The sequence below is a fragment of the Photinus pyralis genome, unplaced genomic scaffold (genome assembly GCF_008802855.1).
Source record: "Photinus pyralis isolate 1611_PpyrPB1 unplaced genomic scaffold, Ppyr1.3 Ppyr1.4_LG2, whole genome shotgun sequence".
Lineage (NCBI taxonomy): Eukaryota > Metazoa > Arthropoda > Insecta > Coleoptera > Lampyridae > Photinus > Photinus pyralis.
The window spans coordinates 36,734,497-36,752,654 of record NW_022170403.1 but is presented as its reverse complement, the minus strand read 5'-3'; the positions used below and the strand labels follow the sequence as shown (position 1 = coordinate 36,752,654).

The window sequence follows — 18,158 nt, the reverse complement described above, 5'->3', positions numbered from 1 at the left end:
CATGTTTGGCGTTTCGTCGTGAATGGGGTTTACTCAAACTTGAAAAAAATTGAATACATACCTACAAAGGACGGTAGTTGTCGCCACAAATTGATTCCAGTTACGACCGGGACCCTTACATGCCTACAAAATCGGAACATTGATTAGAAAGTATATTACATTTCTTTTCCTTGGCAGAGTGTGAATGGCATTACCTATCAGCAAACTCCCTCAATTAGCAAGTAACGTGATTCTCCGCACAGCGCACCGTCTATAGTCTGAGTGAAGATTTTGTATATTGATGAGAAACGTTATATGCTATTGATCGTATAAACCCACCATTAATGTTTACAGTTCAGCATTAGTTTTGTGGGCAGCTGTATTGGCGATACGTTCATCGATCATCACGCTTGGTCGAAATTAAACTAATATAAGGTTGCACTCGAGTTGTAATTACGTTAAGATGAAAAATGGTATTGTGTAGAGCGAATGTTTCACTTCAGGATTTGGGAACATTTCGATTTACTTGATTTCAGAGTAATTAAATGAAGTCAGTTCAATTATAAGCTCGAGTGTAACTTTTCTGGTTCCGAGAAGTAGCGGAAAAATTGTATGGGCATTTTTAAATGCTAGATAACGTTTTGTTCTATAATTGTTAATCACATCTTTTTGCTTTTCATAGTACAATAGATGCGAACATAAACATGAATTAAACACATTAAAACCTCATATATATTTTAGTACGAAGGTTTACAGTTTTGTTTATGAAAAAGGCAAAAAAAGCATTATCTACTATCTTAATAGGTTAATTTTATTCTACTTTTATGGACCTTTTGAAAACAATATTTTTGAGACATTTCGTACTAAAAGGAAACGTTAAACTTAACGGACCTCCCATAAAACGGCATTAAAAATAAATAACGGTTGACTTTATTCCTTTATGTATCAGAAGTAGGAATTTGAAAGCACTAAATAAATGGAAATATTGTGTACTTAGAAGTCGATCCAAATAGATAATAAGAGGTTTAATTACGAATCCAGGAAAGTTATATATATATATATTGCTAATGGAGAGCGCCGTCCGTGCTTTGAAAAGGTCTATTGAAAATGTTCATCTTTTCCGACGGCGCTGTTTATAATGATTCTTTTTAGCCTCTAACCAATCTCATACTCACTGTACGTGTCCATTTCGTGATTGGTAGTTTCATAAGTTATATCTGTTACTAAAAAACAACTATTTAATTTATAAATAACCTAATAAATATCTATAATTTCAGTTACGCGCCAGAAACTTATGATATATATGATATGAACGAAACAGCAAAGAATAATTTATTAGCAACGAAAGAAATACCTATATTTCCTGAGAAATCACACATCACTATCGATGCAATAATTAATAAACCACCACCACATGCACATGGTCCCAATCCATATCACCTCGTGATATCATGGGGAGAATATTCGTATTTACACTACAGTAGTATTCAAACAATGACAATATACCTACCCTGTATCTGTATCAGGTATTTCATCCTTTACGTTTAGACGTATAAGCAGAGGATTAAAACAGTGGTTGAACCATAGTTTAGTAATTTATTATTAACGATCCTCGAGATCGTTTATAAGTTTGTATTGCTGTCTGTCTGCCCGCCTGTCTGTCCGTCCGTCTGCCTCTTTAAACCTCAGGTAAGTATGCAGATTTAAAAAAATAGCGCATGCGCAACCCAACTTTTATATTTGCGTATATTTTAAAAATTCCATATTTCAAATGTGATTTCGTAAAACTATGCGCAATTAATTAAAATTAATATTATTCACACAATACTGTATTAAATTAATCTTATGCGATATCCAGGAAACTTTAAAATATACTACAGGTGCAGGATAAACTTATCATAATATACGGTCGCTTTGTGTTAGTTCTCATAACTCTAAACCATTTTTTTAGGGCTTTCGGGATCTTGCCCATTTTAGCCTACATTAGAGAAACCAGAGGACTAAACAAGGATTTATACGTTTCACGCTTTGGGGCCGATCAAAGCGACTTCACACAAAACATACGTAGGCCACGAAAAGTTGGTAGCACATAAGGATGACATAATACGGGTTACAACGGTAGTTTACTTGCAGCTACAAAACGGACTAAAGTGTCATAAACTCTCTTATCGTTGGTACTTAGAATTGTTGGTACATCGAGAGGGTGTGTCAAACCCAGCTTGAGTAAGCCTTCCACCATAATATTCGTGTAATTTGTATTCTGAGGACAGGCGAGAACTAAATGATTCAAATCTGCTACCTCATGATTACAAAACGTGCACTGTGCCGAGGGAATCAAATTTATTCTGTGCAAATGTGCTGGAAATCTACCGTGCGCTGTTTTTAGCCTGACTATGCTTGATTGATAAAATCTATTGGATTTGTAATTATAGTAACACGGCTTGATTGTTATTGAGGGCATTATACGGGTATACTGCGTGGGTCTTCTAACGCATCACTCTCTCCACTCCGCTTCCCATTGCCTTCGAAGAATTTGCTGCTTCATGAATGCCGTTTCATCCTGTTTGGACTGCGGGATGTTTAAAATGATTCCCGACCCCATAGCTCCTTTCGCTAATATGTCCACTGTTTCGTTGTGGCTTATCCCGATGTGAGCTTTAATCCAATAAAAATAAATTTCGATACCTTCTTTACGGAGGCGGGCCACATTCGTGAATATGTCTAGGATATACGGGTTGGTACTGTAAAAATTAGTTTTGTTGTCTAATTAGTCCAGTCAAATTACGGTTTGGGCTGGATGTTTACACTTCACTCAACGACACCAAGCGCATCCTATGTAAAAAAATTCGCTGTATCCGAAAATCATAGTCCCCCTGGCCGGAAACGCCCGGAACATTATTGTTATAAACATAAAACGCAGAAAAAATGGGAAAATGTCGTGTTTTGTCACATTTGACTTCGAATATCTCGTTAACTATTGCTCGGAGGGAAAAAATGAATAGAAATGAACTTGTTTAGAATAAAATTTTCTATCAGATACAGTTTGGTCCGGAACGCTCATTTTCAACTGTTATTGTTATTTATGGAAAAATGTAAAAAGGTATTCTCGAAAATTAACACGCTTTGTTTATTACTAAGTAAAATTCATTCGATCTTTTTGAAAATCCGTATTTAGTAACTTCTTTTGATAACAAAACAATATGACAAACCAGATCACCGCGTAGGTTTCATACTCATTGATTAATTAAATAAACAAGTAGAAAAAGGGATGCTTTGTCTTTCAAACTGGGGGACTACAAGAGCGTTCCCAATTTTTTTATACATAGTGGAACCGTAAAACAATCTTTTCCAATAACTGTCCGCGACACAGGGTGTAGTGTCGAGGCCAATCACAGTGCAGCACGTGTGGCGTCATAAAAAAGAGTAGAGAATGGAAAATCCGTATGTAAGAAAAATTGGGTGATAGAGGCGATCAAGAAAACCATTTTTTCCAAATAAACGGAGAGTCCAACGTATTTCGTCTGAGAGCCGCCCCCAGAGAAGTGGTGAAATTTGGATTTCTTCTTTAATTATTTTTTCAGCAACCATAAGTTACAAAGATGGGCGGCACGTCTTTAAATAGGTTTTCGGGTATGCTCTATACGATTTTGAAAAAAAATTTTCAAATATCCCTCCACGAAAAGGCGCACACCTACTTGGTGGTGCAAAAAAGTTCTGATTTCGACGAAATTTTGTACCTGGGGGTTTTTGAACATGGAAATCACGAATCTGGAAAAATTTCTACTGCAATTCTTGGCCGGACAGTGAAAATGGAGAGAATTCCACGAAATTCATTCTTAAGATCTCTTTTCAAACAAAAGTTATACTAATTATTAAGATTGTTAGAAGTTATTGATATGCACATGCACATGGCGTCCATATTGGTGAACTGTAGTAGTGTGGGTGGATGTTCTACGTCGGCAGTGGGTGATTGTTGGTCGGGTGGAAAAACGGTGGTGCTGGCTGTGCAGTATCCCGTAATTCGGCTTCAAACACTATTTTACTTACGCCAATTTTAATTAGTGCATGCTCATTGGGTGGTTTCATTCGTTTCCTATTTCTTCTCACGCCTACACTGCCGCACGTGTTGATCTCTGTAGTCAGAAGACCCCGTATCAAACTTTAAATTTTTAAATTCGCCAATACAGTAAAGAACTTGGGACCCAAAAAATACACCAAAAATCACCTCCTGGTCATTTTCTCAGATATTAAATTTTTTCTCATTTTATATTCTATATCGGCATGGTCGGATGTCGATATATTTCAAAGCGTTTTCCAACCGCACGGTGGATTAATTTCACACACCTCGATAATTTTCTATGCCCCAAATTACAAATTGCTGTTTTATTAGTTACTGAATTCTATGATTACTCTTATTACAAGAATTGTCAGGTACCTACACGTATAGGTAACCATCAAAAAGGAGTTGTAACAAAACCGCATACGCTATAGTGGAATAAATGGACATCATCCTGCTTCAAGCAAAGGAAATCGTATAGAACTATGTCGTTAAATGAAACAAGTTTGTCAAAGGAAAACAGTTCGTTATACATAGATACTTTCGAAATCTATGCTTAACTTACGGTCGCGTTTCTTTGAAAGTTTTCATATTTTTTGTATCCGTCTAACAGTAAAGCTCAGTCTCAAAAGTCACATAACGACTCCTGTGTATATAATTGGACTATCAAGCGACATTACGAGAACTAATTGTATTTTATATTTGTATTATTATAAAGAAAATTATGTAGGAATTTTTATTCATACTTTACACTTTACAGGTTACAATTTATACGGTATGTAACACAAATTTAACAAGTCTATTTTATTGTCATTCTGTGCTCTTAAAACCGCGTCCACTTGAAAAGGAAACCGAATAAAATAAATAAAATAATTACCGTGTATGTTTTATATTATTCTAGCAGGGAATTATACAACATGACTGCAGCTACTGTATAGCGAGATAATTATTACATGTACCTACCAATTGTAATAGACAACATTTTATAAATTTGTTACCTATTTATGAAGGTACGAGCATTTCTTTGTGAAAGTTGGTAACGTGACTGTACCATAATTTGGGTATGCTGATTCCAAAAAAAACCATGTTACCATCCCGAATTCTGACAATTTAAGTCAAGTTTGAGTCAAAATTAGAAATTCAAAATGGCTGCCGTAAGGGGCAGCTGGCGTATAATATATACAGTAAAACCACTGTAACCTTAGAAAAAGTATGCTTTGCGCAGCTAATATAGAAGGCATGGGAAGGGATTGTACACTCCCAGTAAGACGTAGTCCGTTTTTAGGCTCAGTGCGCTATTGATTATTGCTCAATCTAATGTTAAGTTAAATGACTATTGTAGAATTGAGTAATGTGTTATTAACTAGTAATAAATAATCGATAACTTTTTTAATTATATTGACATTAATACCATGAGTAATGTGCAAATACTACTTCTGTTCTGGTTGTAGTTTCTGTTCCGAATGTACATTATAGCCGAACCTGGTAAGAAACGCCGATCAAGTGCGGACGAATCCGAACATGCATGCGCAAATTTTCTAAGGTAACGATGGTTTTACTTGTATCTTCTTTTGTTTGGAAGATATCGTAATGTTTATGAGCATGAAATTATCTTTCCAATGACATCATGCCTCACCGGAAGTGACAACCAAAAGTATCAAAAATACGGGATTCTTGCAGAAAGTAGTAACATATTAGTACCTATAAGGCGTTGAACCAGAGGGCATGTGCGGCTTCCTTTCTGGGGAGTAAATGTAGGTAACCTACAAATTTAGATTCGTCACGTAGGTAGGAGAAATGTTGAGTATGATACTTCGTAAAATTCGGTAGCTTAGTGACGTTATGACGTTACAAAGATGGCCGCCGGGCCAAAATTTTAGTTAAGCATTCTAAAGTATGGTTTCATGTGTAATATAAGGAACGAGGTAAGGAGTAAAAGTATCATACAAATTTTGATTCGGCATAAAGCTAGGATTAATGTTTGGGATGATACCTTGTGAAATTCGGTAGTTTACGTGACGAAGTCACAAAGATGGCCACCGGGCTAAAATTGTAGTTTATCATTCCAAAATCTGACTTCATTTGTAAGTTAAGAGTACCATAAATACCAATATCGGTGCAGCATAATGCCAGGATTATTATTCAAGATGGTATTTTGTAAAATTTGGTATCTTAGTGACATCATGACGTTAGCAGCCGTGTAAAAGAAATTAATTTTTATGTTAAGCATTTTGTAATAGGTTATGCCACTGCTTTGCAGTTAATGGTGAACATTTTGAAAATTCTTTGCGATGAAACCCATTTCACTGCTAATTTCGTTTGTCTTCAAGGTTTAATGAGAAATGTACACGTTATTCATTTGTTTTATTTTGATATAGGATATCGGGATTATAACGCTATGTTGATCTAATTATAAAAATTTTTTGAAAAATGTTCTTGAATAAAAGTTCGAACCTCATCGAAAAGGAAAAAAATCTCTATCAGATGAGGCTAATGAAAAGGTGCACTGCCATTTAAAATAATTCAATTGTTTTTCGTTACTCACTTGTTCTCTGAAATAAAAACAACTGAATGCTACCTTATTATGGGATATAAAATGTTAAAGAGCTTTCATATAGAAAATTTTTGTATACAGTCGATTTTACCGAGATATATACTATATTCCATAAATAATGGGCACCCACACGAATAGGCAGACATAATTAAGAATCTCGAAAAGGGGCTCTAGAGAAATCTTTACTGCCATATTAGCTGCTGTGCATATTTTCCATACACACTTTTAACAATTCCAATTGGGCTAATTATTTAGTTCATTGTTTCGCAGGCCTTTAGAATAGCGACTAAAGCTTCACCGTTAATTAAATATGCTACCTTTACATAATTACGTAGGTACCTTCGAAGATGCCCGTAAAAGCAGTCTAAAAAATTATCAAAGTCCTCGTGTGAGATCGAAGGAACTTCAACGCATTTTTGTGTGGTAGATTAGTAATTAGCCGGTTTTGACTCCACCATCAATATAAGAACTTGCCGAAGGCTACCACATGCTCTTTGTCAGTATCCACTTCCTACGTCCTGTTCACCCACAATTCGCGTTTGAAAATTTGACTCCACCATCAGTAAGATCTTGTCAGGGGCAACCACATTCCCTTTGTCGACGCGCTTCATCCGCAATTCGCATTTTGGTAGATTTCGCTAAAAACCCTTCACAAAATAGTACTCAATTTTTGGGGCACTTCTCATAGCTCGGGCTTCTAAATTGGCGGCACGAGAAAAAGAGACCGCGATTCGAGCTTTAAGAAACTTTAAACCGCGTGACAACATTCGCCGCGGAAGATAAGTTTTGGGTGCCCGAAGTCAACTACCCCTCGAAGACGCGCGCCTTGCAAAAGGTGGTTAATTTCGTCCGTGGAAAAAAAACAAAATTCCGCCACGCAGGAGTTGTGCGCGTTTACAAGATTTCTCCGACGACACCAATTTGAAAACAATCCGACCAACACTGTAGAAGATAGGAAAAAACTGAAAAATCTCCAGATTAGCACACCACGTTCGGGGATGGCGCCCAGATGTCGCCGACACCACATTATGTAGCACCGTCCCCAAAGTTATTAATTACACAACCCCGGTAGCAGAGTTGGACTGGGTCACTGGGTCACTGGGTCAACTGGGTCACCTGGGTCACTAAATTAAACTGGGTCGCTGGGTCACGTCATACTCTTTTCAGTTAGACCCAGTGACCCAGTTTGACCCAGTGACCCAGTGACCCAACTTGACCCAGTGACCCAGTTTGACCCAGTGTGACCAAGTGACCCAGTTTGACCCAGCGACCCAATTTCACCCGGGGACCCAATTCGACCCAGCCACCTAGTTTGATCGAATAACGCAGTTAAGTCAGTGCCCTCGGTTCAAGTGTACAGATTATGAAATAAATGAAATGCTGGTTTGTTGAAAATAATACTCGATTGCTTGACAACTGCCATTTCTGTGATGTTTGCTTTTTAATACTGCCGTAAAAAACTTTCCATGTCCCGAATTGTATTAGAATAATGTTATTTCTTTGCTTCAGGGCTTACCAGTTTGCTTACAGGTGTTCATTCACATTTAATTTTTTTCTACTAGTTAGCTTAATCCAAATAAATCTTTTCTCTAAATACTTTCATTGACTACTTGACTACAAACTATAAACTAAATACAAATGCATTTGATTTTTTTAGGTATTAGTTCTCTTGAATGGAATTGGGCTACGTGTTTGTTGCCGAATATTATTGAGGAAGTTTTTTTTTAAATTAAAAGTTACTTGAAATTGTTTTGGATGATACCTAACAATAATTTAATTACTGGGCCACCGGGTCAAGACGGGTCACTGAGTAAAGCTAGGTCAAGATGGGTCACTGGGTCAAACTGGGTCACCGGGTCAAAGTGGGTCACCGGGTCAAGCTGGGTCACTGGGTCAAACTGGGTCAAGGTGGGTCACCGGGTCAAGCTGGGTCACCGGGTCAAGCTGGGTCACCGGGTCAACTGGGTCACCGGGTCACTGGGTCAGAAAGCTAACTGGGTCACTCTATGCTTGACCCAGTCCAACTCTGCCCGGTAGGTGCATGTACACTCCTCGCCTTTCCACATGCGTTCTTCTACTGGTCCGTATTTGCCCTCAGCCAGCCAGCCTGCCAGGCGGCCAAAATGAGATTAAAAGCTACATTTTTACAAATAAATTTGCAAAAATTAATAAAATAAATATTTTCATGAAGATCGCCTCACAAATTTCCGAAACGAAATAAAGGTGATATCGGAAATAGTCTAACAGAAATCGAACACCCCGTTTCCGAAATAGACAAACTAAAACCTATCAGTGCAAATTCATTTAGTGATATGCGATAAAAATAGGAATGTACCCTCCCCTATTTATTTTCTTAATTTCTTTTTTAGGGAGGTGAAATCGAATAATAGTTATTTATTATACAATACGATAAAGAGATATTTTAACTATTGAGTGAAAGATATTATTCACGGGATGGTTAGTTTCCCTTTACCGTCGTGTATAATACAAAACTTTATTTTATAGCAGAAGCCATATAAATCATTGTAAAACTTCTGACAATTCTGAATTTCATTTAGAGACAGAATTGTCATATGTTCTGGAAGTCATTTTACAACGTCCATTTGAAATAAGAATGACAGATGCCATTAGAATGCACACTCATCTGTTTAACCTTATGTATACCCTTACGGTTAAAGTGATCACTTTATCTATCCTTACGGTCAAAGAACGGCTTGGCCTACTCATTCAAACCTATTAAAATGTGATTTTAACATATGCTATAATAGTACATTATATATCAAGGTAGAGAAGTCCACTATTATTGCCTGAGCACCAAGATTACATCTCGAGGCGCTTGCGCCGAGGGGTGTAAGGTGCGAAGGCAATAATAGACTTCTCTACCGTGGTATATATACTATTTTTTTCACTACTAGCACTTGAAATCCTCTAAATTAACATATTATATTGATAAGAGAGTTAACGGTTGGACAGAATTGTTTGTTTCTTAATTTAACATGTCAATCAAGTACGTGGAAGTACAAGTCAAACAGGCCGTATTTTGTTCTGTCATTGAGATTTTTCAAAGAGTAATTTCGTTCGAATTTTTTCAAAATGTGATAATTTTAGGTATGTAATTTCTCTGGAAATTGCGAATGGTGGCAATTATTCGTTTTAGAGAACTTGTCTAAACGTTCATTGAGCGAAATTTCGGGTTGTGTTTTCTAAAAGTGACAGCGTGACAGTTCTCATTATTGACTACTAGTTAATAATAAAAAATTATTAACCACTTTGAACAAATGCCGAGAAAGCCTACTTTACAAGTGGAAAAAAGGTTAATAATCATGTCATCAGACGCTAGTAGTGAAAAAAATAAAGTATAATATATAGTTCTATTTTAAGGTTAGGGTCTAAAATTATATAAAAGAAAAATTTACATAGGCAAACGAAGTCAAAAACGAATGAAATATATAGCGCTCCATTATTTTAAGGTTGGACGTCACATTCTTAACAATATATTTTAATTTAGAGGACTTCGAGTACGAGTAGTGAAAAAAATAGTATATGCACCACGGTACAGAAGTCTATTATTGCTTTTGCACCTTACACCTCTCTGCGCAAGCGCCTCGTTATGTAAGCTTGCTGCTCAGACAATAATACTGGACTTCTCTATCTTGGTACATATATAATGTACTATTTTTCACTATTATCTTATGATGAGATGGTTATTATGGTCAATAATGATATGATTATTAACCAGTAGTAAATAATAAAAACTGTCGGTTTCAGGGATGTTCACGAATTTACAAAAATATAAAATTAATAATTGCAACATCTTCCATTTAACTAGAAACTGCCTACCTACAGCTCTTTCAACCAATTAAATGCAATGATGATCAATTTAATTATCACTGTCGCGAACCATTGGAACTATTTTAAATCATGTATCTACTGATGTTGTAATTCAATTGTATCATTGCATTGTAACTAAAATGGTGGCTAAATCGCATAACTCATTGGCCTAAGTGCAAGAAAAACCGAATTCATTGGGCAAATTAACGATGAAGATCTAAAAAAGGCAATAGGGCAATGAACAAAAGGCGGCACAAAATTATTATGATTGCTCACTGAGAAATAAACCTTTTTAGAATATGCTATGTGTTTCGTCCCATTGTAATTTAATTTTTCCTTACCATTTCGTTTTGTCCTATTTTCCACCTTACTTCGTTAGCCTCCGTTTTTCCTTTCCAACTTAAAAGCAAACCTGCGCGGAAAAGGAGGGAATCGAGAAGGGTAGATTGCAGGGACAACACGCTAGAAAACCATAGAGTTCGGTCGTAAAATTAAGAAAAACCACAAGCCACCAACTGGTGTTCGTTTCGTTAATGTATTCGTCGTCGTACCGTTTAGCGGTAATTACTTAGAGTTGCAACCCTTCGTTTCGTCGCCTGTCCATCCACCAGCGCTCGTCTTTGTCGATACACAATGAGCCGCTCTTACCGGTCCGCCAAGAAATATATAATTCATACTACACATTAATTTTTGTCATTAAATAACGTCATAAATAGTTTGTTTACGTACATTTCTTTTCAATTTCTGTTTTAGATAAGGCACGAGATGGATATTCTGGTATAATAAAGAATATATTTAACTTAAACACACAAGTCTTAACAAATAAATTTTGGCAGAAAAAGAAGACTCCGCCTTTAACACAAGCCTGTACAAGTGATTTTTTACTATTGGATGATATACAAACAAGCGATTGCTTCGCTTTTGAATTTGGGAGTTACTTGATAAATGCCAATATAATTTATCCACCATATACTGAAAACACTCTTTTTAACGAAAGATTATTTTGGTCAATCTTCAACGAACTTGGAAATAGCGACGTTGTCTTTACAGATGGGTCAAAAGATGGAATTAAATGTGGATGTGCCTTTTATTATCCCCGAAGTAAGCTAAACCAAATATTTAGTCTAAATAGACATTTATCAATTTATACAGCGGAAGCAATTGCTATTTTGGAAGCATTGAAATTTTGTCAAAGAATTGGCTCGAAAAAAATTGCGGTGATGACAGATTCCAGGAGGGTCCTGCAGTCATTAGAGAATACCACAAAATTACCAAAAATGAACTATGTTGTCAGGGATATTATTAAACTATTAACGGAATTGCATTGTAGATCCGTAACTGTAACCTTTTATTGGACAAAAGCACATAGTAATATCCATTTCAATGAGGTAGCTGATGGCTTGGCGAAGTCATCGGATAGCCTAAGCGCATATATATACAGTAATAAAATTCCGTATACAGATGTGGTACCTTTTTTAAAGAGAAAAATTCTAAATGAATCGTGGAATATGTTGTGGAAAAACTATTATAAAACTAAAAGTACACAATATGCTAAAATACACCCCACGGTTTACTCCAGGCCATGGTATGAAAAAAATTCTGCATTAAATCGTTGGGAATGTACCGAGATAGCTAGATTGAAGTTTGGGCATGGGAGCTACCCAGCTCATTTGCATAAAATTAATTTAAAACCTACGTCGCAATGTTCATGTGGATACGAAATTGGAGATTTGAACCACATATTTTTTGCATGTCCCAATAACACTATAGCTACGAAAACATTACTAAATGAATTACAATCGCATGGCGTGTCTTTTCCCATAGAACTAATCTCCCTCCTGGCACTTGATAAAGAGCCAATATGTAGAAGCTTACTGAACTTTTTAAAGAATAGTAAATTAAGAATTTAAAAATATATACTTCGCGTCCGTTTGTGACCATCCATTGTTTGCCCTCCTATGCAACCGAGGTCTGAGTCTGTGTTTTGTGTCTTGAAAGAAGTCATTGTGAGGGACACCACAATGTGAAATTTTGTGCCCCTGTTTACTCATATTCCTGAAATCCCATCTTATTCGCGATAAAATAAACATTCAAACCAATCAGATAATAAGGCTCATGGGCTAGATCCCGAATAGCCTTAATTAAATTAAAAAAAAAAAAAAAAAAAGATTTCCTTTCATCATAAAGTCCACTTAATCGTTCGCGTATTAATCCTTTGTACCAGCGCGGAACACTATGATTTACCGATTGTGAATGGAGGGACCGGATGTAATTAGGGTGTAGCTCAGCCAGAACAGTGAATATATTCATACCTTCTTGATAAATAGAATTATATTTCAAGTCCAGTCCTCAATATTACATAATTAAGAACACTGTAGTACATGCTGTCTCCAGCTTTTAGCACAAGTTTTAAAGAATACACCAAAAATTCTGCGTCCGGTCCTGTCCGTATATTCCCGTTATTCATGTACCCACACCTACCGGCGCGATTTATCCTCATTATGCTTCTTGTGCTTTCAGCGTGAGTTTATTTTCGTCGACGTTATCGCGATAAGTATTTTTTTTGCGGTTTTATCTCGGCGTTACCTGTGATTCAATCAGTAAGTACCGATGAATCGGTTTGTTACCGACAATTCTTTTTATTCTTACGAGTAGACTTTCTCATCTACTTGCGTGTTTGGACTTCTAACCTCAAAATTTTTCAGAATATTTATTACAGATTATTTCAGTTATTCGAAATGGGAAAGAATAAAAAACGAGCTAGATCAAACAGCTCAGATTCTGGAGACCGTGTAAGTTCCAAGAAACTGATGAAACGCATTAAAAAACTCGAAATTGAGTTAAAAAGGCAACGTTCTCGTTCTCGGTCGAATTCCGAAGGTCGTCACCGACGATTCCGGTCACGTACGCCAAAGCCTACGTCATCGACTCGTTCATCGCAAAGCCGGCAGTGTATGCCGCGTTCTTATTCTCGCTCTCCGGCCCCGAAACGTGTAGTTTCGACGAGGCTCAGGGAGAGTACGACGACTCCGAACCTTAGTCCGGACCATCAACGCAGTCCGCGTTCCTGGTCGCGATCTCCACCGCCGAAGCATGCAGCTAAAGCGGAAAGGAGTAAGGAGGCGGCAGTTTATACGGAAATATCAAACAACAATAATAAGAATGCGTGTAGCATTCCTAGCCCTGTTGCCAATAACGATATGTGTAGTGTCGTTAACTCTCCCGACAGGGACGAACTACAAATTTTTTGCGATGAGGAATTGCCTACCATGTCGGAGGATATTTTTAACTCCTTAGGAGAGGATCCGAATAGGGTAGCAACTAACAGTTTTTCACTGCACGAAAAACTGGTAACCAGATGGGACGCCTTATTAACTAATGGCTTAAAGAAGGGAGATTCACAAACCCTACTTAATAATTATGAATTACCATCTAATTTAAAGAGTTTATGCCCCCCTAAACTAAATCTTGAAGTAAAGGCTGCTTTACAAAAACAAAATATTTTGACAGACTCGGCTTATGTAGAGATACAAAACCAGTTAGGAAAAGGACTTACTGCCCTGGGTAAGGGCATAAGCTTATTGTTAGACAACCTAAACAAGATACCCGAGGATACAAGGAACCCAATTTTGACTAATTTGGGTGATTCCGGACGTATTCTTACTAATTTATTCCACAGGGTTTCCATTACCAGAAGAAACCTTCTAGTCCCCTATTTAAACAAAAACGTCAAAGATCTGACAGATAATACATTAGGTTCTGAGTTTTTATTCGGATCCGACTTAAATGAGAAATTAACCTCTGCAAAGACTCTTGAGAGTATATCTAAAGAGTTAAAACTTCCTACCTCATTTAAAAGCCCTGTTAAAAAACTTACCAAATTGGGGGGGGCAAAGGGCCAACCATTACTGCGATACCAGAATCAGAAACCACATTTTCATTACCCGGCTCGTCATTCGGGGGAGACAGGGCCGCAGAAGTCTCTACAGGCCCCCAGAAGGTACAACAACAACTATGCTCCCAAGAAAAGAGACGGAGAGAGGAAGAAGAGGTATTAAACCATAGTGATTCGGTAAGTTCTAACTATGCAGGCCGCCTTCGGTTCTTTCTAAAATCCTGGTCGACTATAACTTGTAATCCAGTCATACTAGATTGGTTACAAGGATATAGACTACCCTTTGTACAATTACCATCTCAAAAACAAGCTGTGTTTTCAAAAACCTTGTCGGCTTTGAAACAAACAGAGATGGACGTACAAATTAATTATTTATTAAAGTTAGGTGCTATAAGAAGGTGCAATCCTTGTTTTGATCAATTCATTTCGACAACTTTCCTAGCCGATAAGCCCAATGGGAAAAAACGATTTATAATCAATTAAAAAAACTTGAATCGTTTTATCGTTGCACCGCATTTTAAAATGGAAGATGCTAGAACAGCAAACAGATTAATTCAATACGGTAATTACTCTGCTACCGTAGACCTTAAAGATGCTTATTATTTACTTCCAATCCATCCGGAACACAGAAAATATCTGAGATTTTACCATAAGGACATTCTCTTTGAATTTAATTGCTTGCCGTTCGGTCTAGCATCAGCACCCTATACATTCACAAAACTAATGAAACCAGTCGTCGAACATCTTAGACAACATGGCATTTCTAGTATAAACTATCTTGATGATTTTTTAATTTTGGGTCCTAGTAAAAAAGTGTGTACAAAAAATGTTAATTTTGTCACCACCCTACTTTTTTCCTTAGGCTTTATAGTAAATAAGGAAAAAAGTTCTTTAATCCCTAGCACTTCTTGTCGATTTCTAGGGTTTATATTCGACTCTATTAACCTAACAATTGAGTTACCAGGGGAAAAAAGGCAAAAAATTATAAAACAAATAAATTTTTTTATGCGTAAAGAAAAATGTAAAATCCTACATTTTGCCCAATTTCTCGGTTTAATTAATTCAGCCTGTATGGCGGCTCCGTACGGTCGTTTGTACACAAAGTTGTTAGAAAGAGCAAAATTTTTGGCGCTTAATCATAATAAAAACAACTATAATTCTTACATGAATATTTCGCAAGAAATTAAGTTAGATTTAATTTGGTGGGCTGACCATATTGAGGATTGCAAAAATTCTCTTAAAAGACACAATTTTTCTTTAGAGATCTCTACTGATGCTAGCCTCACAGGGTGGGGAGCGTACTGTAAGGGAGGGTCTACTCACGGTTGGTGGACAATCGATGAAGCTCAGGACCACATTAATATTCTCGAGCTTCAAGCCATTTTTTTCGGTTTACAATGCTTTGCAAAAGATTACAGAAGTTGTAATATTTTAATCAGAACGGATAATAGTACAGCTCTAGCGTACATTAACAAAATGGGAAGTGTTCAACATCCCAAGTTAAACTTACTATCCAGAAAGATATGGCAATGGTGCGAGAGATATGAGTTGTGGTTATTCGCCTCTTATATTAGCTCTAAAGATAATTGGAGGGCTGATCAAGCTTCCAGGATTTTAAAATCAGAAACAGAATGGTCTTTAAATGAGAAAATATTCCAAAATATTAAAATTAATTTTGGGGAACCAGATATGGACCTTTTTGCATCTAGACACAATAACAAATGCAAAAGGTACATATCATGGCAAAGAGACCCTGGATCAGAGGCAATAGACGCGTTCACGTTAGATTGGTCTAAATATTTTTTCTACGCATTCCCTCCCTTCTCCCTTGTTCTAAGAACAATTGAGAAAATAATTAACGATAAAGCCAAAGGTATCGTAGTTTTTCCATTGTGGAAAACACAAGCTTGGTATCCTATTCTTAAGACACTTATAATAGGAACTCAACTTGAATTTGGGCCTAAAGATAATATTCTTTTTTGTCCTTTTAGCAAGAAAACACACCCTTTGTCACAACAGCTTACCCTGGTGGCCGCAGTATTATCAGGGAGTCCTACAAAAGAAGAGGAATACCCAGTGAAGCTATCGACACAATGATCAGCTCACTTAGTGATTCCACAATCATTCAGTATGAGGTGTGTGAGGAAACGAAATTAAGGGTAAGGAAATAATCTGCCCAAAACCAGTAAATGAGATTTCCCCCAGATATTTCTACTTAATTTCGCCCCTCCTAATCGTCTTCCCCACCAGAGCTCAAATATATATATACCTGTGTCCGTCCAGTCCAGTAACTTTTGCTTTTGCTTCTACCTTTACCAGTGCCTTTTGCTATTAACCAGCCTTATTTACCTGTGATTTATTCCTATATAATTTGTACCCTTAACCGTCGTTCCAGTACCTGTAAAACCTTTGTTAACCTGCACCCCTGTCGTTCCCTGTGTTGAGTGTGTTGCCGTTAGCCCTAGGGGGTAAATCGTAAGTAGCCTTCGAGGTGAGTGAGTGTGTTTATAGTGTCATTAAAACAACAATCTTTCAACCCTTTATTAAACGTGCAAGCTGTTACCTTTATTACTCTGACCAGTTCCCAATTCCCCGAGTAATTCCAGTTCCTAGGTGTACTCCCTAGCGAACGGGTTACTACAACAAGTATTCCGCAAGATTACCAGCTACTCTCCATACGTTCCTACCTGTCCGTGTCTTCAAAACGAAATCGGAGCGTGACTCCTGGTTTTATACGAAGTACACCTCCGTAGTATCTTCCCGTCGCCCCGTCCTGCCTGAACCTGGGGCACAGAGTGCTCCCGCCTACGTTAACCATAAGGGGCTGAAAGCCGTCACGTGAAAGGTTAGTTGTTACAGTTCGAACACTCACCCCGCAGGTTCTGTTGGTTACCTCGTTCGGGTGGCGCAGCCCTCAATCCCGCATCAATTAATTTGTTACATTCTAGACAGCACTGCACGTGGAAATTAACCTACTAAGGGTACGTTCCACTTAACGCCCGCAACGACCACGACCGCGACCACGGTTTTATCGTTCCACTAGCTTAGAGGCGTTGTGGGCGAACCCTTAAGTGGAACGCTTTTGAGTGCGGTGTGACGTCACGCGTGAGTGAACAGTTTTCCAACATGGACGCCGTTGAGGAAATCGTAATGCGTAAAGGATACAAAGTGGGGTGGATTATGAAAAGTCACGTTAAGTTAGTAAATATTTTTTTATTTTTCAGTACCAATTATTGACACATACTTCTTCGCTTTACACAAGATATTGCTTCTTGTTAATAAAATATTGAAGACGACTTTTGAATTTCTATCATAAATGCTGCGGCCATACTTAATACGATGATAATGAACACTTCTCCCCAGAATTTCTTCTGGGAATGCTGCTTCGAAAACAATTTCTCTTCTTCATTCAAAACTAACATGCATTTTCATTAATCGTTGCATTACCATTTATACGAGTCTCATTCGCATTCCCTGGTAAAACCCTTTGCAGCAAACTAGTTGTAAATCTAAGATCTACAATAAAGAAAATTGTGTTAGAGCAGAATTTTCCTTAACAAATAACTAACATTCACGAATCAGCATATATACTTACCAGTTTGTGCATGTAGAACATCCATAGTGTAATGTCCACCACAAGGTTACGTTCTGAAACACGTAATTATATTTTCTCCATAGCGAAAACGAAAAATTTGTAACGCATGCGTGTTCAAACAATCAGTGTCTGACAGTTAAATGTCTCTAGAAATGTCTCCTGTCAAGAATGTAAGGTTATAAAATTAGAACGCCCACGCTGACCCAGGTACGATAGGCGAGCGCCGTGGGCTCGTTGCGGTCGCTAG

The 18,158-nt window shown here is 37.3% G+C and overlaps 1 protein-coding gene and 1 long non-coding RNA gene across 3 annotated transcripts; one reads left to right on the top strand and one right to left on the bottom strand.

Moving 5' to 3' along the window:
• LOC116164818 lies at positions 1–696 on the bottom strand. 2 transcript variants are annotated; one of them, XR_004144007.1, is made up of 3 exons: positions 319–696; positions 195–257; positions 1–123 (listed from the first exon to the last, which is right to left on the bottom strand). It is a non-coding gene; the product is annotated as an uncharacterized LOC116164818 (long non-coding RNA). The 2 variants fall into 2 exon arrangements; XR_004144006.1 differs by having other exon boundaries at positions 195–691.
• A 12,201-nt stretch (positions 697–12,897) lies between these two features.
• Positions 12,898–16,429, top strand: LOC116164740. Its single transcript, XM_031478957.1, has 3 exons — positions 12,898–13,021; positions 13,141–14,493; positions 16,308–16,429. Exon 2 carries the CDS (start codon positions 13,160–13,162, stop codon positions 14,477–14,479), a length of 1,320 nt encoding a protein of 439 aa, XP_031334817.1. The 5' UTR covers positions 12,898–13,021; positions 13,141–13,159; the 3' UTR covers positions 14,480–14,493; positions 16,308–16,429.
• Positions 16,430–18,158: the final 1,729 nt, after the last annotated feature.